At 44.8% G+C, this 23,870-nt stretch overlaps 3 protein-coding genes across 3 annotated transcripts in view; 2 read left to right on the forward strand and 1 right to left on the reverse strand.

The window, feature by feature from the left end:
- Nucleotides 1-8,422, forward strand: part of LOC132910188 (uncharacterized protein DDB_G0283697-like) — a 60,224-nt gene extending 51,802 nt beyond the window's left edge. The window contains exons 4-6 of the mRNA XM_060965748.1: nt 6,001-6,185; nt 6,369-6,500; nt 6,571-8,422. Coding sequence (XP_060821731.1) covers nt 6,001-6,185; nt 6,369-6,500; nt 6,571-6,715 — 462 coding nt within the window. The 3' untranslated portion in view covers nt 6,716-8,422. The remainder of the gene's footprint in view (nt 1-6,000; nt 6,186-6,368; nt 6,501-6,570) is intronic.
- A 362-nt stretch (nt 8,423-8,784) lies between these two features.
- On the forward strand, nt 8,785-9,950 carry LOC132910206 (COMM domain-containing protein 8-like). The gene is made up of 4 exons (XM_060965780.1): nt 8,785-9,200; nt 9,269-9,430; nt 9,494-9,646; nt 9,706-9,950. Exons 1-4 carry the CDS (start codon nt 9,135-9,137, stop codon nt 9,862-9,864), a joined length of 540 nt encoding a protein of 179 aa, XP_060821763.1. The 5' UTR covers nt 8,785-9,134; the 3' UTR covers nt 9,865-9,950.
- A 7-nt stretch (nt 9,951-9,957) lies between these two features.
- The window catches only part of LOC132910215 (A-kinase anchor protein 200-like), a 38,704-nt gene continuing 24,791 nt past the window's right edge, over nt 9,958-23,870 (reverse strand). Inside the window, exons 5-8 of the mRNA XM_060965792.1 lie at nt 14,037-16,517; nt 12,465-12,632; nt 12,110-12,175; nt 9,958-12,024 (exon numbers count right to left, since the gene is read on the reverse strand). Of these exons, the coding sequence (XP_060821775.1) occupies nt 11,980-12,024; nt 12,110-12,175; nt 12,465-12,632; nt 14,037-16,517 (2,760 nt within the window). The 3' untranslated portion in view covers nt 9,958-11,979. The remainder of the gene's footprint in view (nt 12,025-12,109; nt 12,176-12,464; nt 12,633-14,036; nt 16,518-23,870) is intronic.

Consider the following 23,870-nt stretch of genomic DNA (forward strand, 5'->3'; position numbering starts at 1 on the left):
CCTTTCGACGTTGACGTTGGTCGTCAACACGCGTATGCAAATGCCGTGGCAGCTCGAGCCGCAAAACTCGCGTATCGGCTAACACGATTGCGATCCGATATCTTGTAACCCCGTTGATTTACGACGGGAGGACTCAAAAATATTGGACGGGGAACGATTGCGAGAATCGTAATTACGTACTCGGTGCAAGGTCTTGCCTGAGCTTTCGATCGGGATTTACGAAGAAAGCTACACGGTCGAATGGTCGAAACGCTTTCACTGGAAACACGTTGAAATATACAGCCACGGAGGCAAAACGATCTCATTGACAATATCGGTTAATGGTTATCGCGAGCCGATGTCGCCTCGAGCGATCTGAATCTGCAACTGGTTCGGAACAGGTTGGACGGTGCCTGCCACTCGAGAAGAGGTTGATTTATGCAGCCTTATCGGGAACAACTAAAATTACGCGCGATCTGTCATCGGAAGAACAAATTGAGACGCTGCTACAAGGTACCGTCCGTCAAGAAATCTTCGCTTTGGAAAATCAGCTGTTAGATTTCGGCAATGATGCAACATCGATAGATCGGGGCGAGCAATTTTAAAGATATCGAACGAACAGTACGCGTCCTCGTTGCGCGCAAGCAACTTTGTCGATCCGTACATTCAAAAAGTTTGATGCGCGAAAGGTGCGAAGAAACATCTTGATTACGCAAAATCTGCAACTACCTCCGACACGATCAGCGGTACGGCCGAGTCAACGGCGAGTTCGTTCGTTAATTCCCGTGTAATTCCCTTGCGCGGGTTTAACGTAGCACGGACACGATAGGGATCTCGATTGGGTACGGGAACGCCCACCGATAATCGCATGCAAATCGTTCTTAACGCTTACGCACGTGCCCGTGAAAAACTGGTGCATGCGGGCTGCCGGGTTTATCGCCGCAATTTACAACCAAAAGACCTTGGTTTTCGCGAGGTTACCTAGATCGGGACGTCGCGACGACGAACTAGAAAACCGAGACGATCGGCAACACGTATCGAATTTCTTCTCTTCGGAAATCGTTTCCAATATTTGTGACAAGAGAAGAGTAAAGAATTTTCCAAACCGCTCACTTTGCAACGTTTACTATGTCTCTCGTCCGGTTGTTGAACGCAGTAGCAGCGATAAATCGCCGACGGCAATTTCATCGCGCGTGACCGTGATTCGTCCAGGTGTTGTGTGTTACACGGAGAAGAACGATCGCCGCGGATATTCCATTTAAATTACCAATGCTATCGGCAAACGATATATATATAACTCGGAGTAGTTTACGGACTTGGCTAATACGGCGAAAAGCAACGTCGTGGCGGTAAATTCGCATGCCAGACCGCACGGTCCGATCGTGCGTGTAAAACGATCCGAGCCACGGCTCGTACGGTTTGCGCTAACGAATAGATCTCGACCCGATCAAAATCCCCTGTGCAACGTCTTCATTCCCATCGAACGCGCTGCACCGTTGCCTGCGCCCAACCAATGCTGCGAGCGAACTGTAATAGAGTCCTCGAGGGTCGCCAATTTATATTACCGAGAAAAGGTAGTTAAAGCTGAAAGGCTTTATGAGCAACGTCGGCTTAAGCGGCACACGAGGTAATCGCTGGTTATTTACAATAAAGGTACCTACGTTATAAATAGCGCGTTAGGTATGCATGTATATTTCGGAGACAATAAACCTCTATATACGGCTTGAACTCGCGCCAATAGGAGGATATTAAAGGCAGTCGACGTCTCGTACGATTCTCTCAACGAATATTTTCATTTCTTAATCGATCGATGGCGACTCGAAGCGATTAGATAGAAACGATTTTGAAACACGCATAGAAGATATCCGTGGTTTATCATCGGATCGTCCGACCTACGGGCAGCGTGGGAGCGATGACGAGGCGACTCGTCTTTAACGACCTATGTATGCCAGGAATTAATTATCGATCCGAAGAAGGCGTATACTCTTTGTTTTTCGAACAGGTCGATTAATTCGGAATTCGTTGAATCACGGAACACGGAGGAAAGCTGTTCACGATGCAGCCCGGTCGGCCTTAGATAATGTTGCACGGTGCACGTGCATTAATTGCATTCCTAGGAAGAAGCTCGAACTTCCGGGACTTTCGCGCTCGCGAATTCGCACGGATAAAACCGTGCACCTCCCCGATCGATAGATGCCATAAACGTTGAAAGCACGCGGCGAAAATAGTCGAGTAGATGCGTTCAAAGAAGAGTATGTGTGTATTCTTCGGTCATTGAAGAACATCTCTTATCGCTCTCCGTATCGCCATACTTAACAATTATTTATGGTTGGTAAAGGTTCTGCGAATCATACGCTGGTTATCAATGACGCGACGCAAAGAACGTCCAATGTTAACGTCGTGCAACGATAAAATATCGATACTGTCCGATAAGACCCACCGTAAAAATCTGCAGTCAAGATGTGGTATTCAAAGGTATCGAGTATCGCAAAAGGTACACAAACGCTCGAAACACAGAGGCGGGAACGTTTCTTTCGGGCAGTCTGCCAAAACGTTCGTCAACCCACGCTCAGCTCTCGCCGAGAGTATAGTTCAATGGAGCAGCGAAGTACCCTGGCCCCTTAGGACGGTGATGTTGACAGACGTAAAAGTAGCGACTACGAAAATAAGAAATATTCCACGATCTTTGAATGCTCTAGAATTGAAGCTCGCCGAGTTCGTGATGAATATTCTTCTTCGATGAGGAAAGGAAAGCGACATTTGCATGCGAAAACACAGGCTACGCCGTGCCGTACCACTCGAAAAAGAAAAACACATAACGTTTATCAAATCTCCGAGTAATATCGGCGGATCGACCGACCGACCACCCACGAAATATTTTCGCTAGGGAGGCGATAGATACCTGGAGAGTTGAGTCGAGAGAGTATCTTCTATCGAGAAAGTTCTCCTCGACGGTGGAACGAGCCGAAAGGAAGCTTTCGTGGTTTACATTCTCCTGGCGAGACTTGCTCGTAAAGCATTCGCCGGTGGTGGTAAAATCTTAGGATAGTTAGTCAGCGACAGCGAAGAGTTTCCAGAGGCAATTACCGCGTCTTGTACCGTAAGTTGGTACAACCTCTCGGGAATGGTCGGCCGGCAAATGCATCGGAATACAATCGGACGTTTCGCAACGGAGCCGCGGCTCGATGTCTCATTCGTGAGTTGCGATGAGTCGCGATGGATCGCGACTCGACTCACGGAACGCGTGCCCGTATCCCGAAAATTGCAGGAAACACGGGACGAAGCACGAAATGGAAGACGCGAGCGACACGGTTCACCGATCCTGAGGCTCGTGTGCACGTGATTTCGTGCCCGCTTCTGCCGTGTTTCATTCACGAGTAGGTGCCCCGAGCGAGATACGATGAATGTTAATGAGGCGGTCGGTCAGCTGCTCAATCCTACCGAAGGAAAATAACGCACGAACAAATTAAATTTCAGGATACGTATGCGTCTCTCTGCAGAAGGGAGTCCCGCGACTGTCTCTCGCGTTCTTCTACCTTTCCCTCTATTCGTTCGTGTCGATCGTTCTGTTTGTCGTTCGTCGAGAATTCTACACCGTCTCCTACGATCGTGACATCGTTCGAATTTCTATCTCCGCGTGAAAACGCGTCGTTGGGGAATTCGAAGAGAAAAAGTCGTGAAGGAATCCTCCCGAACGACTTGTTTCTCCTCCCACGCGTCCATCTTCCTTTCATGTTGGTTTCCTAACCTTCAAATTCGAGCTACATGGTCGGTGAGATGTTATCGGGAATGCTCGAATCGGGTCGTTCGAAAGGGAAAATTCGTAATGGAGACGTGCATACGTTCACGAGCAAAAGGGTCGTGCGAAGCAAAAGGTCGAACACGAACTCGATTGCCATCGGGGACAGCTTCGAGTTGACTTTATACGTCGTATGGGCGTGCTCGTTCGGTGTCCCGTCTCACCCCATGAGACATTGTTCGGCTCCCTTTGCGAAGGCGGCCGACCCACTGGGCCACGACCGGAAGTGCATTATTCACGCTCGATTTTTCGTCAGAGAATCACGCAAAAAATATGTAAAAATTCGAAACGGATGTATGCGTCGCGAGAAAGCGCTACGGAGGCCACCATGGCCGCTGCCCAGGAGATAAAACGGCATGACAATGGCGTCGACCCATCGTGACCTTACGAATCTCTTGCCCTACGCAGGTTTAGTAGGAGAAGAATGCGCCCAGCACGATTTCGTCGAATTTCGACAAAAGAATCGGGCACCAGGTATTCGGAAATCGCTAAATCCTAAATTCTATCGATAGATCATGTTTCGGCGTTGTTCGGATACGAACCCTGCAAGATGGGATAAGAGGCTAGGTACGCCACTGTAGCGCAAAATTTATGACCACGATTTCTCGGCCAGGCTATTCGTCAGGGACGATCGCGAATCTCAATCCTGGCGTAGCGTCTTGACAGAGTACGTCGGAGAGGAAGGAAGACAGCCTACGAGCACAGTTCGTATTACAGAGACCCCGGCAAGATCTTCGCGTTTTGTCAACGGGAAAGGAACCGACCGAAGCAATTTGTCCTCCGTACGTGCGTTTCTTTATTATTCATACCATGGAAACGTCCTGCGTTACCATTACGTTCGCCCGTTTATACGTTCTATCAAAGACAATCGGTTCAGTTTCCTCGAGCTCGTTCATTCTAGATGCCGCGATTGCTTTCCAAGTACACCAGCCGCGAATAATATTAACATTCGATAAAGCGAACCTTCTTGTTCCACCGTATTAGCAACCTGTTGACTTTCATATATCCTCGATCAGAGTCTCGAGTATTTATTCGCCTCTCTGGTCGTTAAATCTCGCTGGTTTACGCGTTCGATTATAAAATGCGTTTCATTCTCGTTAGCAATCGTGTCGGTGATATTTCTTTGCCCACGTAACGCGTAATAGAGACACACGGAACGAACGAAAGAGGCTGAACGAGACTTAAGCAACAAGATGTCACGAGCGATTCTGAACTTCCCTGCAATTAGCGATTGCATAAGCGATCGGTATTGCGGCTCAGTCTGTCGATGCTTCTCCCTCGACCTTTGATCCCGACGACGTTGCACTGATTGACGTTGAAGCAACGTCGTGATCACCGCGCCTACCCGCGGAATCCCATCGATAAGTCCTCGGCAGATCGAGACCGATCGCCGGTACCCTTGGACACGGGATCGCGGCATTTTGTTCCGCTAGCCTATTGTCATCGATCCCGGCCACGATCCTACGACCCACTTAACACGATCAATTACGCGTACGAGCAATCGGTCCTCGATCCGCGATCCTTGCCAGCAATTATAAACACGCTCGATTAAAACTCGACTCGTTACGCGGTCACGTTGCGTTCCTTTCGAGCCAGGTGTGTTCTGAAACGCAGGCACTCTAATCTGTATTCCCATGGAAAACCGGCCGTTTCGTTTCCTCCGCGATTTACGAGCTTTCTATCCAACGTTCCCGATACCAGGATGAAGAACGCTAGGCGGACGATTGAAATGCGAGAGTAGACTTATCAGCTACTGGCAAATTCCGGCCGCGTCGCCCGGTGGTCGGCAATTAACACCGAACGAAACACTAGCTTTTCCACGGTCCCGATTTCAAAAGGTTCTTTCCACATGTATTATGTATTTCGTTCGAATTTGTGTCCCGGTTCCGTGGAATCGTTCGAGGCACGAGGCTGGATATCGTTGCTCGTAAAAATAGTAACCGAGGGTAATTAGTGTCGATTGGAAGAGTTGCTACGTGTGGCCCCGCGATACGGATAACCCCTTTCCGTTGATTTAACCATTGGCCAGCGAACGGTTCCACTTTAGACCAATCAGCCAACCAACCGACTAAGGTTAATTAAACTCAATTAAAAGCGAAGCGATACCAACCGCCCTCGCGTTACTTTTCCAAGCGAACCGAGATTTTCTTTTCGAATCGCGCTATTGTCGTGTTATTGGAGAACGCGGAATAATAACGATCCGTTCCCGGTTTTTCTTGCAGACGACGAACGTGGGCGGCAGCAGCGTAGTGGAAAAGCTATCGTTCTACAACCACACGGAATGCGAGTGTCGAGAGAGAACCGAATACGACACGAGCAACGAGAAACCCTCCGAACAGAGAGTCTACAGGCATCATCAGTCGTCCCCGCAACCTCAGAACATGAGAAGGGCACAACCGAGAAAGCCGTGAGTTCTCTCTTATATCTATGTGTATATACCTACATCGATCGTCTTCCAATCGAAACGAATGTCGTGCAGTTCGTACGCTTTCCTTCACCTTTCGCTATTTCGATATCGGCTGCTATTGGCTTCGAACCGAGGTCCGATCGCTTTCCACCAACGACTAATTTGTAATTTCGAATTGATTAGGTGCCGGTGTCCTTCGGAATTCACACCGAGGATGACGCCCGAAGGCGTCTGCCAGTGCACCTGCTTCGAAACTGACCAGAACTGTATCAAGATCAAGCGAGGAAAAGGATTCTTCTCTCTTCGCGATAGATTGTGAGTAACATTTTTCAGCTACTTTTGTCGCAATAACGAGAGTATACGAGTTCATTACGTCGAATTACAGATGCATTCAAAATGAGGAGTGCGCGATGCCAATCTGCGAGTTTGGTGAATACATGGGGCGACGAGGCAAGTGTCCTCGGAAACAAGACAAATTCGATGCGATTGCCAATTACCACACGAACTTTAACCACCGATACAGGAGCTAGAGAAGCGGGAGAGGAAAGAGAGCAAGTGTTAATGAAGAAGAAACCGAGGAGGAAGAGGAAGAACAAACAAGTCAAAAGTGCGTGGAACGCGCGCGACGTACATGAAACGAACGGTGCCATCTTTTCTGAGTACCTTTGCGTAAGACTCGATATATGTATACATATGTACCCCCCGAAGCAGTTATATATAAATGTATCCTGCTATTTTCGCCGTCAACCTTGTCACTATATTTTGTTCATTTTTTTTTTCTATCGTTACGAATGGAGAAAAATTCGAATCGGTGATTGCGTACAATGATTAGACACATAACGAAGCGCTACTATAGTCGAACGTGATTATTCGTATCATATACGTTTCGATATTAATCGCCCTTTGATTCGTCTCGAACAGCAAAGTTTGGATATTAGCAAAAATAGAAAAGCTTCTTGTGTAATCAGTTTACAATATAGTTCGTTATACTCGAATCTTGATCCAAACACTGTTCAAAGATCAAGGGGCACGAATACTTTGATTTTGTAAATTGCAAATAACCGATTTGTTCAGCTGTGGCTGAAATTTAGTAGATCTGATGAGAGAGAGAGAGAGAGAGAGAGAGAGAGAGAGAGAGACGCGATTGCTCCTTATAGCCAATAGTGCTAACAGAGCCAGTTTTGGAATTGGTGACAAAAGACTTGATTGTCATAGGACCATGAGCCTAGTCCTAGATCCTGTCCCTATTCTATACCAAACGATTCTCTTTGAAAGTTCGATAGACTAAGCGATAGACTAACAGAAAGTCGATCGGCTATGTAGAGAATATCGATGGTTGTATACCAAAGCGAAGAAACGGTGAACGCGAGAAGTAACTGCGCAGAGATCTAACATGAGTCCGTCAATGTACTCGTATGTTCTTATGTTCCCGCACGAATACGCCGAGGACATTTAGAAATCGTGCCATAACGTGGCATCCGTGTTCCATTATGTTTATATGTATTTTATAAAAGAGCAAATCGACACGACAGCAACAAAAGACGAATGGTACGAGCATACAACGAATATTTTCTCGATGAATCCACCGCAGGATCATCGTTAACCTATACAAACGACGGACCTTCGAAGTATACGAGAAGAAAAGGAGCAAAGTACGATTGGCTCGATGTGTTATTCGAGCCGTGAACATTTCGTATCGCACCCCCTAAACGTGTTTTGTACGCTTTTATATACATTATTATAGTATGTACGTACGTAGTAGCCGACTTGATCGTGAAACCGATTTCATAGCCGATCTAGCATTTACGTGGCCACGGAAACATCATGTACAATCGGGTGTAGATTACCATTTCACTTGCACTCAATTTCACTCCTGAAACTTTTATGCGCGCCCATTATGAACTACGATTTAAAATTGTCATTTCAAATATGACGAAAACGTGTTCATACAGATGGCATTCAGTCGCGCTATTGACTATTTAATCCTTTACGCTTGATCTGTGGTCGAATGTACACGATGAATCAAGACCGTCTTTTTCGATCTTTTTGTGCCGAATATTCTATCGTTAATCGCGAATATGTACAGAACGCCATTCGACATTCAGCTTACTATTGTACTCGCTACCACTTCTAGGCAATATACATATATAGATGTAGGCAACAAATCAAGCAGTACAGTTGTATAAAGAAATTCATGAGTATCATTTCAATAAAATTTCAATTTACCTTTAAGCAAATCTCGTGGAGTTTCATCTTATCCGGATCGATATTCGATGGCACTATATTCATCTCAATTACTAGGAATACTTTAATATCGCTTCAAAATACACTCGCGTGCGCGGAACAGTCGAATTATATTTTATATAAAAAATGGCGCGACAAGCTTCTAAAGGTCACACTATCGCCATCTAGTAGTCACGTTAGTAAATGCTGTTTTTCTCCCTAGATACGGCATTAATATTCTAAACACATACATATGTTGTAAGAAATTGTTATACGTATTATTACTCATTTTACATTTCATTTTTTATGTTAATAAATCTTAGACTTATTACAATAATAACCACTATTCCTTTCTACATACATATATATACATATATATATATATACTTTTCACTTAAAATAATCGTTGGCAGTCAGAGATGGCGATAAAACGAATTTGTCAGTTGTCAATGAGTTTTCGTACATTTCGGAGCGTGAAATATTAGAAGTATCAACTTTAATAAAATATGAATGAAATATGAAATTCTTTATTTATATACGATAAATTTATTTGTAACTATTTTTGTGAATGATATTTAAGTTTATCTATCATGTGTGATGTAAATGAAACTGCAATGTACGACTATTGTCATGTAAAATAAATACACAAACAAACGTGCAAAAATTTACTAAATTTTGTTATTTATAATTCGAAATACACAGAAAGTTCTACGGAACTTGCAAATTATGGAGACTGCTCAAACGTTGTACCTTAACCTCTTTGGTGAGGACAAAATTCACGTTTTGAAGGAAGTAAGTACTACAATGATCAACGGAGTAAGAAATTATTTATTTGTTAAAAAATTAACCCGTATATTTAGTTGTTGCACGCTTGCGTGGATGAAATATGTGGCAGGCCAGGTCCAACCTATCATAAGTTCGTAAATAGCATGGATTGGAGTAAAGAAGAATACGAAGAAACATATAAATTAATATCTATGCTCCTAAGAAATCCAGCTTCATTATATTTAACAGAAGAAAAGGTATGTTTAATATTCTCTTGAAAGAAATAAAACTTTCATATTAGTAAATATAATTCTCTTTAGATGCCACAAGAGTACCACGAATTACCTGAACAAATTCAACAGAATATATTATCGTGTTTGAAAGTAAGAAGACAACAATTAACAGATGCATTGTTGATGGAATACTCTAAGGAAAAGTATGATACAGTAATTGACTTTGATTGGAGATTAAAGGTAAACTAATAAAAAAATTTGTTCAAGGTACATTGCTATTAATTGCATTATTCTTACAGCTTGTAATGGGGTCTAGCAAATTAGCTTCCTTAAGAGAGCCCCTTCTTCAGTTAGATCTCATTCTTGAAAGTAAGGACTCAAAACGTATTCTAGATTTGGAATTAAGCAAAGATGAATTGGACACGTTTATAAATACCATGGAAAATATAGTGCAATAACTCAGATGTAAACAAATTAATCAATAATAAAAGGATTTGTTATACTCAATGTATGATCGCAGTAAATTTCCAAGATCAAATAAGTACACGTGGTTTTACACTTGTTTCACAGTTTATTATAGGTTATAGATAAATGTAGAATAGTTTAATTACTATTATAACTGCTCATCGAAGATACTGAAGACTGTTGGTCTGTGTCCGAGGCACTATCGACTCAAAAATCTCATTTACAATTTTGTAGTTCCGACGCGCAAAATAAATAAACGAGGAGGCTTGCGTCGATGGCGCCTCAGCGTTAACGATTGATAATTCGAGTGCACAGATCAGTCGGGTTCAAGGATTTTTTTTTTTTTATTTTTTTCCTTTTTTTAAATAAAAAGTTCGCTCTCGTCGCCAAAACTTGCCTCGAAAAAATTTCGTTGTAAAGATCATTACGGACAATATATTTAATGAAAGGTTTACTATACAACTTTTAATTTTACCTCTTTCGCCTTACTCATTATATATCGTTTAAAAATCAATGCCGGTCGCGGGCACAATGAACGCTCGCTCCATTAACACTTACATGTATTCTGAGATTTTGGAGCATTTACATATATGCGCTTTTCGTTTAACTTTACGATCTACGCTACGGTCTTAATAAAAAAAGCTGTCATAGGTAATTATTTACTCCTGAAGATCCGTAGAAACGAATCCGTTTTGGATGGTAATTGTGCATGTTTCGTAATTGTAATTAGGCGATATTTTAGTGATTATTATAAAATTACGAATAGGCTTCCTCGTAAGTATTCTCGTATGGAGAAGTAGCATTCCGAAGGACAAACGCCGAATTTACACAAACGCTTTCTCTATGTCTAGATTATATATCACTTACACTGTCTCGACATACTGTATGTTTTCCTTATCTCGTGTGTTGCATTATACGTATGTACGCATTGGCGTGTAATGTCCTTACATGTGTGTAATTGTATCGAGTGCTCGCGCGTACCAAAGTCATACGTAGAAGTGTGCAGTTCCTCGTTACAACATAAAACCTCTCGATTGTACAATTATAAAGAAAAACAAGGACCGCGAAAGAAATACGAGCAAAATAATCGACTGTCCTTAAAATCGCGATGCGAGTGTTTCATTACTCGTGCGCTTTGACGTATCTTTTAATAACTTTTTTCTTCTCGCTCTGCTTTCGTCCATCCTATCTCTCCTCCTTTTCTGTTCACACTCTGGCGAAGAGACATATCCCAAATTATTCTTTCCTATTTCCCTTGTTTCTTTCCTTGACACTCGATATTCACTCTCTCATTTTCTTCTCTCTGGCTCTCACGCTCTCTCACGCATTCGAACACACACGCACACCTTGTTCTGTCAGTCTCTGATCTTCCCTTGTTTTTTCTTTTTTTTTCTTTTTTTTTTTTTTATTACAGCTTTCTTGTTCTTTATACTCTCTCGATATAGCAATACATATGTAGTTACGAGGAGACGCGCCTCGATGAGTATTTTTTTGGAATACGCGACAAACGAAGTTTTTGTTAGCATTATTTATTTTGTTTTAATTCGAATGTTCGTTTGTGTCGCTTGTCCGCCGCGCGATGGTCACATAATACGATTTATGTATAGCAACAATGACAGGTTCTAAATTTTTTACACAGCAGGGCCACTTGTTACGATGTTACAAATAAGCACGGCCCACGGTTAAAAATATTTCATTCGTGTCGAAAAAGAACAGTAAGAATTATCTGCTTCCAGATACCACCCGCGAACGGCACTACACATTTTCAGAATCATTTCTTTTTTCTTTCTTTCTTTTTTTTTATCTGGCCCGTCCTCGTAACCCCGTTCTCTTGGATGATACAATCGTTCACGTTTCGTGAACTTTCTCTTTCGCCCTGCCGTCAGATGCCATCTAATAATTATTAATAGGCCTACTATAAAGTCTATATGTTCTCGCGATGTCGCGGTCACATCGTTCCATTTTTTTGTTGCTCGTAACGAAAGAACGTTATTTTCTGTTTAGTTGCAGGAATGGTCCAAATATACATATCTATATAATATACTTTTTTGGTTTTAACGAGAGAAAAGAACTTTCTTCTTCCCAAAATACAATTCGGTTAGTGGTGTTTATTCGTTTATGTTGTTTTGGTAATGTGCTTCCGCGATAATTTCCTGTAAACAGTAAATAAATTACACGTTCGATAAGAATATGCATACAAGTATTTGTCGACAAAAATAACTTGTATACTCTACTTACGTTCGTATTACACTCGATGGTTGCTGCCGCAACAGCCTTATCGCTTATGTCCATCTCTTCGATAGCCTTTAACAAAAAAAAGAAAAGAAAAAAGAAAATGAGATAGCTATTAATAGCTGTATCGTCGAACTACGTCGATATCTTACAAGTAAAGAATTAAACTATATTAAGATGCTAATCAGATGGCCCCTCGCACTTTATTCTTCTTTGGACATTAAACTGCGTTAATGGTCTCGGAATCGTCCGCGCTAACCCGCGCGAACGATCTGTTGGCGATCATCATATATTGCGCATTTACAACGTTTACTTAAGATAGAAGCGTATAGAGTACAAAATCAGGTTGACACGATATTACCTTAGCTACCGATGCGACATCCTCGGTAATGGCTGGGGCAGATGGTGGAGAAGCGGGTACCTCGCTTGGGACGGCTGGTGTTGTAACCTTGATAGCATCGGCTGAACTTTCTGTCGTACTGTCATGAGCCACGTTATTTTCTACTGGGGCCTCGGGTTCAGGAGTGCTCTGTAATGTATATATCTCCTTGTTAAAGGATTCGATCGGGAAAGTTGGACGTCCGCAACAAGTCCAAATCCCAACATGCTACGAGGATAAAAGACGCAAAGGTCGATTCTGTCGAGCCACTTGAGAAACGAACAATAAGGATTATTTTCCCATAGACAAGTAAATAGATACTCGACATGACTACCATAAAGATGACCACCATGTGGCAGGACAGAATCGTTCCTCATGCTTTTCGAACAGCGCAAAGAATTGGAAACCCTGCTGATAAACCCTCGAATAAGAAAACTCTGCATGCGCAATACAAGATGCTAACGACAAAACAGATGCAATTACGGAAAGAGCATATGATAGTATCGATGTCTAATAAATAAGTTCTATGCCATAATTAAGTTCTAAAAACCTCAGCTATTTACGTGTATACAATTAGTTTAAAGTTTACGTCTATCAATGAGATTCACGCTAGAAATTCGTCTAAGTCGAGCGGCTATGTTATATTAGTGACAGCGTTCCGACGAAAAAGAAATTTTCTACGGAAACTGGACTCGACTAGTGCAGCGAATGTTTCTTGCTCGTTTATCTATGTGTCGAGCTACAAATGCTCTACTTTAGCGCCTCGATTCGAATAACAAGTCGTGTTAATATTGTCAAGAAAACCAAGAGGCAAACAACACAGGTGATGGCAGTAACGGTTGTTCTGGTAATGGTTGGTGGTGGAAGCGTCATAGGAGTTGTCAGCAACAGAGTATACGTGTTGTTAATCACGTTCGACAGAACGAAGGATGCATTCGACGAGACCCTTTCTTTTTAAAAACGCTGGATCGTGTGTTAAGGACCAGAGACAGAAGAAGAAATAAAAGTGAGAGAGAGAAAGAGAGAGAGAGAGAGAGAGAGAGAAAGAAAGACAGAAAGAGAGAGAGAGAAAGGACATATACCATGAGGGGAGAATGTGTTGTGCGACACAATCGATTCTGTTTAGATTTTCTATTCCATATCGTGCATGGAGATACGCCGAGACAAGGATTTTGTCGACCGTTTAGATGAAATTCGTGCAAAAACCCACAGACGTCGATGTGCCAGTCTCGGTCTCATTCGATTACCCTTCGTCGAGAGAACGTCGTAAAGCGAAGGTGAGAAATTGAGATACCGAGGATGATGGTCGATTATCTGGGATTCGATGTGTGGAGGTTTGAACGAAGGTACAAAACGCGATGTGTGTCGGGCGACAGAGCACTGGACAGAGCATCGGGACATGGGGAAAACGGGAGAAAGTCGAGATTTTCAGACTATATTCACAGAGACGATTGGTTTGTGCGGACCGTACGACGAGATACTTGGAACGAGGCGCCACCAAAGGTATTTGGCTGCCTGAATTCATGCCAGGAGGTTGTGTTACATGTTAGTCACCTGATGGATCTCCTGGATAGTAGTCGACGACGTGGCGTTGTTTGACAACTGACACGAAACCGAGCTCTCTTCCTGCTTCTCAGTCTCCGCCAGAGACTCTGCTAACCTCTCCTTTAATTCAATGTCGGACTCATTGTACGAATTGAGGCTTATCGACACCGATTCCATCTTGAACTCTCGATTGCTCTGGTCGTCGTACAACAGTGTTTGTGAGGAGTCTTTTGTGGATGTTGTTAGGCCAGACGTGATACTGACATTGGACAAAGGACTGGAGCTTCTAGGCGGTATCGGTAGTGTCTCTGTCGGGTTTCTTAAACTGGACGCGTTCTCGTCGGGAATTGGAAGCTCGCTATTCGTTTCGGACATATTGAGCGGACAAGAGAGCTCTTCCGGCGGTAAGGGATATTTGAAGGAATCTAACTGTTGGGTCGTATCCTCAAGGGCTGTGGGAAAATTGTCCGTGAGACCAGGAACGTCTTCCAGCCTGGACGAAGAGAGATTCGTTTGTGTTTCGCTCGCGAGATACGTGGCTTTCTCGTTAACGGGACAGGGCGACAGACTGTCTGATATTTTCAACGACGCGTCATCTGTCTGGGGAACGGGAATATCCGCGGTGAAACATTCGTTCGTCTGTTCGATTTGTTGTTCCGGCAGTGAAAGAGGAGATCCGTCCACTTCTTGTGCGTGTTCTACGTCTAAAATCTGAGACTCTGTGTGAACAACGGGGGAAGGCACTGTGTTCGAATTGTCCGCCACGTTTACGGTTTCCAAATCAAATTTTTCCTGAGGACTGGGAACAGGTGATTCTGACAAAGGTGGAGGCGGCATGGGCATCGATTCCTCCTCGTTCCTAATCATCTCGGGTGTGTCTATCGCTTTGTCGATAACGTTCTCGATCGTGGAATCGGTAATAGGCGTAACAGGATCGTTCACCGCTTCGTTAGAAACAAATGGATCTTTCGATTTTTCCGGTACTTCGGAAATGAGAATTTCTTCCGTAGGTACGGCAACGTCGGGTTCCGTTTCCGTTTCCAATTTGTCGTCCACTTCCGGAATGACTTGGACCGACTCGATATCTACCTTCGAATTATCCGCGCCGGTATCGGCTACTTCTTCGACGAGCGTTTCCGTCACTTCCTCATCCTCCGGAATGACAACCGCTGGCTTTGCCTCTACTAAGATTTCTTCGGAAATCGGAACGGGACCTTCTTCGGATTCCACGATCGCATCAACGGTCAAAACTGGTGGATCGATAACGGCGGCTTCTTCCACTCGCTCGATATCTTCTTGAACAACTTCGTTCGGCTCGATAATCTCTTCGACTGGTTCTTCGACACGTTCCTTTATATTTACCGATTCTGGTATCTGTTCTCTCTCACGTGCAACGAACTCCTCCTTCACTACGTTCTCTAGAACTACTTGCGACGTTTCGTTTTCAATCAACTCGCCGCCGTCGAGATTGCTAACTCTATCCGATAACTGCGAAGGTTGTTCGACCTGTATCTTTTGCGAAGGATTCGCGACATTTTCATCGACTTTGAGCTCGCAAGACTTTTCAACGTCGCTCCCCTCGGTAAGGGGAGTTGTCTCCCTTACACATTTTTGGTTGATATCGCTCTCAGATGATGGCTGTTCCAGTTTGTTGACTGGAACGCTATGAAGACTTTTTGCATCACTCTTGAGAGGCGGGAGAGCGTCGACCTCGGTAGTCTTATTGCCGTCACCGGCGCTAAGCGACTCTAAATTCTTGGTAACATCGTCCGGAGGATTAGGCGCGTCTGTATCTATCAGCGGCAGAGCTTCTACGCTCGCAGGGATAAGAGTCGATTTTGTTGGGGGTTCGTCGACAGAAGAAATGGGCGGTCGCATCTGGGGAGTCGCATCGAGAGATTCCGCGGCTGGTGTTGACGGGTCGTTACGTTCTGGGCAGAGGGAAGATAAGGCTGGTGGCGTAATTATATCCTTGTCAGCAGCCTCGGCAGGCAGCTTAAGGGCCTCCGCTAGCGCGGTCGCGGTCGCCGCGGCCTGCTGAGCCTGCTGCAAAGGCGACGTATCTATGGGGGTTGGTGGTGGACTGGACGGAGGCAAGGAAGGAATATCCTCACTGGTTTTCCTCTCAATGATAGACGGCGTAGCGACTGTCTGGACTCGGAATACGGAGACTTCTACCGGGTCCGCTATGAACTGACCACCGGCTGGACTGACCTCGACTACTTTTTTCTCGGCCTCCACTTTTTCGACCTCCTCTTTCTTTTCCTCGACAGGGACAGGAGTTGGAGCAGAGGGAGTGGGTTCCTCTGTCTTTTCCTCGGTAGGGCTACTAGCGGCCGATGCTGGGCTTTCTTCCTTCGCCTCGGTCGACGGTGCTGTTGCCGCTGCTACAGGGGCGGCTTCGTTCTCCGCTGTTGGACTACTTACTGCCGATTTTTCTTCAACCGGACTACCTGCCGTGGCTGATCCATTTTCCGCTTCTTCACCACCCTGTAACATTTTCGTAGAAATCGTTTAGACAAAAAAAAAAAAAAAAAAAAAGATATATCGAGTGAAAAGTGAACAATTTCAAGCGCGTTAATCAACGCAATCTTCACGACAGACTATACGATATTGTGTTAGAAAAAGAATGCCGGTTCATCGAAGCACGATATTATTTTTTTTCTTTTTTTTTTATTCATCGTGGAGGGTGACCAACTTAACAGTTGTCGCCCGTGCTCTCGAGGCTGGGGTATGCTCTCTGAGCAATTCGAATAGAAAGAAGGGTGAACAACCTAGCGACTCGTAGACAAGAGAAGTTCACAGAAGGGTGGATGTTCCCATAAGGGACACGCACAGGGGTACAAAAATGAGCGAACCATAGGGTGCCGAGGTACGAACGTCATCCTTTCAGGGGTAGCCAATCGTGTCACTGTGTCAGCGAGCGCTCGTTACGAGCGAGACGTAATTGATTCTGATTTTATTAATAACGTGCTCCACTGTTGCTTCTAAAACGCGTATCTGGCATCCGAGTCTAATTTTCGCTCGTAGAACGTGTCCTCCGAATTCCAAAGAAAGAAGACACTGTTACTCGAGGCCAATAGGTGTTATTCGTTCCTCGATATTCGTTAAACCAAGAAGTACGTAGACCATGATTCCAGCCATCCTCACGGCTTGACGCAAATAGAAAAAATACGAGTGGAACGAAATCAATTCTTGAAACCGAAGAGGGAAACAGAAACCGGACGTGCGGAACGCAACGCGTGCTTTATCGTCTGCAGACCTCGTATCGATCGGCTGGTTAAGTGAAACCCCTTCTCGCCGTTCCTCCCATGCTTTTTCGTAAAGGGTAAGCCTCTCGCTTAAAGAATTACAGCCCCTGAAGGGTTCTACACGAGGGCTTTCTAAAGCGGAGTGTTTTTTCTCAGACGGTTCCGATTCCCGTGTTTCGCCTGCACTGTGTACACAATTTTTTCAAGTAAAGAAATTTTCCACGTGAAACGATGCTCTCTACATTCTTCCGTACTATCTGGGAAAATTTCGCCTCTAGCTAGAGACGAAGGACCGGATGTTTGCCTGTCAGAGTTTCTCGACCTCGCGGTGAACGACTGACGAATCGAAAAGTCAAAGCACTCGCGAATTCGCGTTACAAATTTGGCTAAACTTCAGGGGAAACTAAGTAACAAAAGGACAAACCGAAGTTTGGCCGTTGGCCAAAATCTTTCTTCAGGCCATTGTCCGTCCTGTGGGTCAACGGTAGAAAGGGACACTGCGGTAATAAACTTCCGATTACCTTCGGTTTCTTCTCGCGGCGAAATCGATCGAGCAAACGATACCAAAACTCGCGTGTCTCTGCCGATGCATCATTGGCCGTCGACCAACTTCGATCGCGAGTAGGTTATAAACAGTCGCAATAACTACGTAACGAAAGACGAGCGTTAGAGCAAGCAATCAAAGTCCGCGAACGCAGACGGAGGTAAGGGAAAATCTACGCACAATGTTAGCTACTCTAAAAATATATTTACGCGAAGGTTGCAGATTTCGACACTTTGTTTGAATCCTCTCCAAGAGTACCCAATCAAATCTCAACTAAGAATTCCCAGCGAGTTCTCCAGAAAATGACGCAACCGGTATATCTCGATCGCGGCGCAAATATCGACGAAAATATCGCAACGTGTAAACTTAATATCATATAAATTAATATTCGTCGAAAATTAGGATAAGCTTCGACTACAAGTTCCTACTAAGAAGCCTCGCTTTTCTACTACACTTCGAGTCGTAAACGTATCTACGCCAGACATTATGCTCGTTGATCCGTGCGAATTATCCTACCTTGATATCAGCTGTATAACAGCTGGTACGCGGCTCACATTAGAACCTATACTAGAATCAATTTCCTGTTCCGCAAAAAATATTACCTAGGGTGACGCGTGGCACGGACACGTGCTACCCTCATGCAACAACTGTCGGCTGGTCCACGTTACGGAGATCTGGCGAGCACATAAATTTATGGGACGATAGCGATCGGATATGCAGCTTTTCATTCCTGAACGATATGAACCCGGCGCTCATGGATGTAAACACGATACCGCACGGCTATAGCGTGTATCTGTTTACGCTGCATCGACTAATTACTTCCTTCCCATTCGACGAGCGTACGCTTTTCCTTTCCACGAGGAGTTTGACTCCTTTTTGCGTGCGAAAAAAAAAAAGATTAATGAAAATGTAACGGAGGAACGTGTCGTTAACGCGGCGGAAACGGTCTGTTATGAACACGAGCAGCAAGACTTAGACAATAAAGGATGAACAACGCGTTCCTAAAAAGATTGGTGATGCATCGTTTTCTCGCGAAACACTCTCCTCCCGTTTCTCTGTCGCTGATTACTCATTGTCCCGGGCTAAATGCGTATATCGTGTAAGGTTCTCTCTCGTCCGCTCGTAGTAGGCAAACGCGTTTCTTTCCTCCATCTTTTTCCTCTTCTTCCTTTTCCTTTATTTTATTTTCTTCCTTTTTTTTTTACTATTTACCGACCTTCCTTAGAATTGAATTACGACAGCAGTATTTATCCGGTTCAACGGAGCGTATCCGACAGTAATATCGGTCTTGGCATGTAAACGGAGCTCAAGAGAAAAGATGCGTTTAATATCCGCATCGAGGTAAATCAACAAGGTTATACACGAAGACCTAATTATTAAGATAAGAGCTAAGTATTAAGACAAGACCTTACTAATTTGCGTACTTACGCTAGGTCACGATCAGAATTTCTAATTTTTAAATATTCGAGCGAAACGTAAACGTCGAGCGGGAGATACGATTTACGTTAAGAGAAACCTACGATGCGAACGATCGTTGATAACAGAAATATCGATCTGGCAGGAAAGTCACGAAGAGCCTAAACCAGCGAGTAAACGGCCTCCTAGCAGACACGTCTTGCGTGTGTCACGCTTCCAAATGGCGCGAGCTTTCTGGTCTATTCCCGTCTGGCGTCCATGGAACGAAACGGGCCGAGCAATCGAATTTTCATGAACGCAACTTTCCGACTCGGTCGAAAGTTCGATAAAGTTGACTAGCTATTAACGAATGATGAATCGCGAAAACGATTCAGGGACCGGCTTTGATCAGCGATCGGTGGCAAATTGAATTTGTGTCACACCGGCAAAGCGATTAAATTTCGCGTCGAACACAGACTAATTCGACCAATATTAATTTTCATCTATTCGCCTAACGGTTCTGCGTGGATTAACCCAGCGCATATCACGTTCATTTCGCTCGAGCACGGCTATAATTCGATACGCGAAACCTTAAAACGCGTTCACCCACGTGGAATGCGAGAGGTAAACGAAAGTCTCGCCGAGTATGATCTTTTCACGCTATTTTCGTTCGAGGCGTTGGTCGACGTTGGGCGTTCTTCTTGAGCTTCGTGCCGAGAAAACATTTTGCAAGCTTTCACCGTGTTCGACTCGAGCCTCTCTCGCGGATGACTATTTTTGCATAGCGCGCACCGACGGCCCGGCGCGACGTCGCCGCCACACCGTTTATCGGTGTCGATTTACCTTTCTTTCCGCTGCATGTTCCAACGCATTGAACAATGGACTATTACGTAAAAAGAGTATCGACCAGCGAGAGCCCGCCGCGGCGCGATGCGACGCGACAGACATAAATAAAATATTAAGTATTCAGGTGAAACGAGTCCTCCGCCTCTCGTTCCTCTCTTCGGCCGATAACCCGACGAACAATGCGAAATTAACCACGGACCTCGAACGGATACGACAACCATTAATTCCTGCGAACGAAGCCATCTGGGAACGGTTAATCTGCACCGGAAACGCACTCGTTCTGTTTCGGTATCGCGCAACCGGAAGTAGCCCGAGATCGAAGGAAATGTTCGATGGGTTAGTTCCTGCTGGTTATTCCCACTTCTTTCCCTTTATACGGCAAAATCAAAACTCGACGGGGGTTGAATAGGTACGCGAAGAAACGCAAACGCTTTCCGTGTCGTACCGCGGAAGATTCGGCCTCCTCGACTTCCGTTGGGACCGCAGCGACGCCCAAAAGTGGAACGTAAGACAAAACTCTTCTGGCTCCTCGAGCGAAAGCACCTGCCACCCGATATACACCACTGCCCACACTTCGCCCCGCCTTCGTGATAGACTCCATCCTTGCAAAATTTTCAGCACTTTCCGGGAAACCAGTCCTTGAAAAAATATTGCGTAGGTAGTAACGAATCCACGATCGAAATTCTCGCGAACGACCAAGACGCGTGTCGAAACTTGGACAGAAATTGCGTTAAGATTAATTTTTTTTAATTAGACGCAATAAATATTCAACTATTTCGGTCTGTATATATAGAAAACTACCCAAAACGCTTTAATTTCTACGCAACTTTACATTCGTCTATTAGTAGATATGAATTGCTAGAGGCGCAACTGATACTCCAGAAAAAAATTGCGTGCACTCGATGCAAGCAACATGGCAGACAATGCCGACTACGTCTCAATCTGTGAAGGCGTGAAGTGACTCACTCTTTGTCGTGCTTTTTCGCACAGCTTACAACAATTTGCGATGTTCTACCTCTACTTGAAAAATGAATCGAACGCGATCTTGGTCATCCGGAAAATTCGTGAAGCAACGTCGAGGATACCTCTGCGTGACACACGCACGCGCACGCACGATCAGCGACGAACGATCAGAGAGAAAGATCCGTACCAACTGTTCGCCGTTGGCGAACTACTCGGGCCAGCCTGCGAGTTCCCGCTGGTTTATATAGAGTCCAACAGAGGATCGTCCCACGTCTCGGAGAGAGAAGAGAGGAGTGTTACTGATACACACGTGGACACCCGGGGAGAGAAGAGGGACATATCTAGCCGGGCTAAGGAAAAGCATAGGAAGAACACAAGTAACCGGCGTCTGATTTACTAAAATCCAAACGAGCAAAGCTAATTTCTACCAAAAGTGTTCGCCGTGGACGAAATAGGGCCGATTTTTTTTTTAATCGACCGCCCATCGGCGATGAGAGTCGCGTGTCACGGTAGTTCGCGATCTGGAACGTGGTGTTTTGAAAAGGCAGAGCGGCGAAGAAAATCGACTTTATGCCAGTTGAGAGATAATCACGAAAATTCCTGCAAAGAGGACAAGAGGAAAGTTGACCCACGTTTTATAAGAGTGTACGTATAAGCCCTCTTGACAGAGAGAAAGAAGGAGTGGGAGCGGAAGAGTTACAATGAAGCAGGGAGAGGGAGTGGAAACCCGTCATGCACCACCTACGCGAGGACGGAGAAACCAGGAAGAGAAAGAGATGCACGAACTGTGCTCAGCAGGAGCGAAGAAAGCTGACGAAAGAGGAAGAGAAGGAAAAAGAGTGAAAGAGGAAAAAATGCGCGGATTATGGACATGGAGGCAGTGACGTTCTGTACCTTTGGCGATTCTCTTGTGTTGCGTTTTACCTAGGCGAAAGAAACAAAGAAAAAGCAAGGGAATAAAGGGGCGGTGACACGCTGCATGTGCGAGCAAGGAAAGAAAACGCAGGCGAGTAACAAAGAGGCGAGAGATTCCAGTTTGATTCGTTAGATGAGAACGCGTGACGAGAAATCAGCACGAGTCTGAGAAGAAACAAAAATTCACGCCGCAAAACCACCGCGCATTTCTATTCTTAGATGATCGAAAGAGAAAGGAGCCGAGAGAGGAGCGGAACAGGAGCGAGAGAAGGGAAAAGGGAAGCAAACGGAGACGGGAAAGGCCGGTGTTAACAAGACAGAAGGGATACCATGACACCGTACGGTGAGTACGAGGGGTTATTCAGCGTGAATAGCGGCGAAAATTTTTGAGTCGGTTCCAAATTTCTAATGCTGCATGTATGACCTTTAGACCGCGTTCGTCATGGTGTGAGTCAATTGGATTTTCGAGCTCGAATTAGCCCCGGCGCTATTCATCCGATTACGCTCATCGTTTGAACGCATTTTTCTTTAAAGCGCGATTTTTTACGCGATTGTATACTGCGAATCTTATCATTTGGATCTAGATCGCGATACGATAACAGATTCGATAAGATTAAGATAGCGATTACATTTAATTTCAACGCGTGCATAATCTCCGATAGCGATTTTGGAAATCTTCGCGTATGATATCGAACAGAGAAATCCGGAATCGTGTTCGATAAGGGAAGGTTCTATAGCCGATCGTTGGTGGCAGCATCGGCCGTGAAGCCAGCGCAGAATTATTCTTGTAGCAGGCAAGAAAGGAGGTAGGTTACCAACCGAGAATTCTCCACGAGAAGCCTCGACCGAACACAGATGGAGACGTTCTTTCGCCAAGGGTGAAAACTAAATTCTTGTTTACGACCAACGTATTAATTGACGTTAAAGATGGAAAATACCGGTGCCAATTATACCGACTATTCCGAGATCTCTTTCTTCGAAACGGCCAAAGAACGCTTCCTTTTATGCATTTTTAACGTTACAACTCCGACAAGATAACGAAACGTAACGGTCTTCGAACAGCGGAAAGCTGTTTCGCTTTGATATTGTAACGAATCGTCCACGATCATTTTTGTCAAGGGTAGGACGCAACAAGGCGATAAATTTCATTTAAGGGAAATCCAACGACACTAAGCGACAAATATGTCGATTCCATGAACGGTATCAGCCTATAAATCACTATTATCGGCGTTCGAAATCGACATTTTCCGTGTTTCTCTTTCGTTCTCTTTACTGCGCTCCAGCCTTGTTCATCCTCGCACGTCGGCCGACAGTGTTAAAATTTCGTGATTTATAAATCTAAGTTTACCACAGTTGGGAAAGACCAGGAAACAACGAGAAGCGTCTCACGGGAGCTATTAGCATTCAACCGGCGAGTGCGCTGCTCGAGAAGGCGCGAAAAATATTCGTTACTCGTAAAGAGAATCGCGTGCATGTACCAAGAGCCGTAAAAAGCGGCAAACAAGTATGGTACGGCGAGTTTACGCGAATCCCGTCAAAACAACGGTATCGTTTTAAAAGCGTTGGTTCGCTTCGGTCCCTGGAGGGAAGCCCCGTTGTTTCGTGCAACAGGAACAGAACGACGTCAACGCGATCGAGACGGCGACGGCCTCGACGCACGCTCTGAGAAGCACGCACGAACACTCGTACGCTCTCTTCACCCTTTGAAGAGGGTCGCGAAGCGCAACACGACCAGGATGCTACGTAGAGAGAGGTGGATATCGATTTTATCATTCGTGTACGCGGATTCAACCGCACGAAAGTCAGAAAATAAACTGGCATGATGGGGAGTGGCCAATGATAATCATCGATCGTACAAAAGCAACTTTTTTCGTTTTGTATTGTGCATTGATTTCATGCTAGTTACTGTAGTATAACGTCGAAAACAAA

Source organism: Bombus pascuorum, chromosome 8 (assembly GCF_905332965.1).
Source record: "Bombus pascuorum chromosome 8, iyBomPasc1.1, whole genome shotgun sequence".
Classification (NCBI taxonomy): domain Eukaryota; kingdom Metazoa; phylum Arthropoda; class Insecta; order Hymenoptera; family Apidae; genus Bombus; species Bombus pascuorum.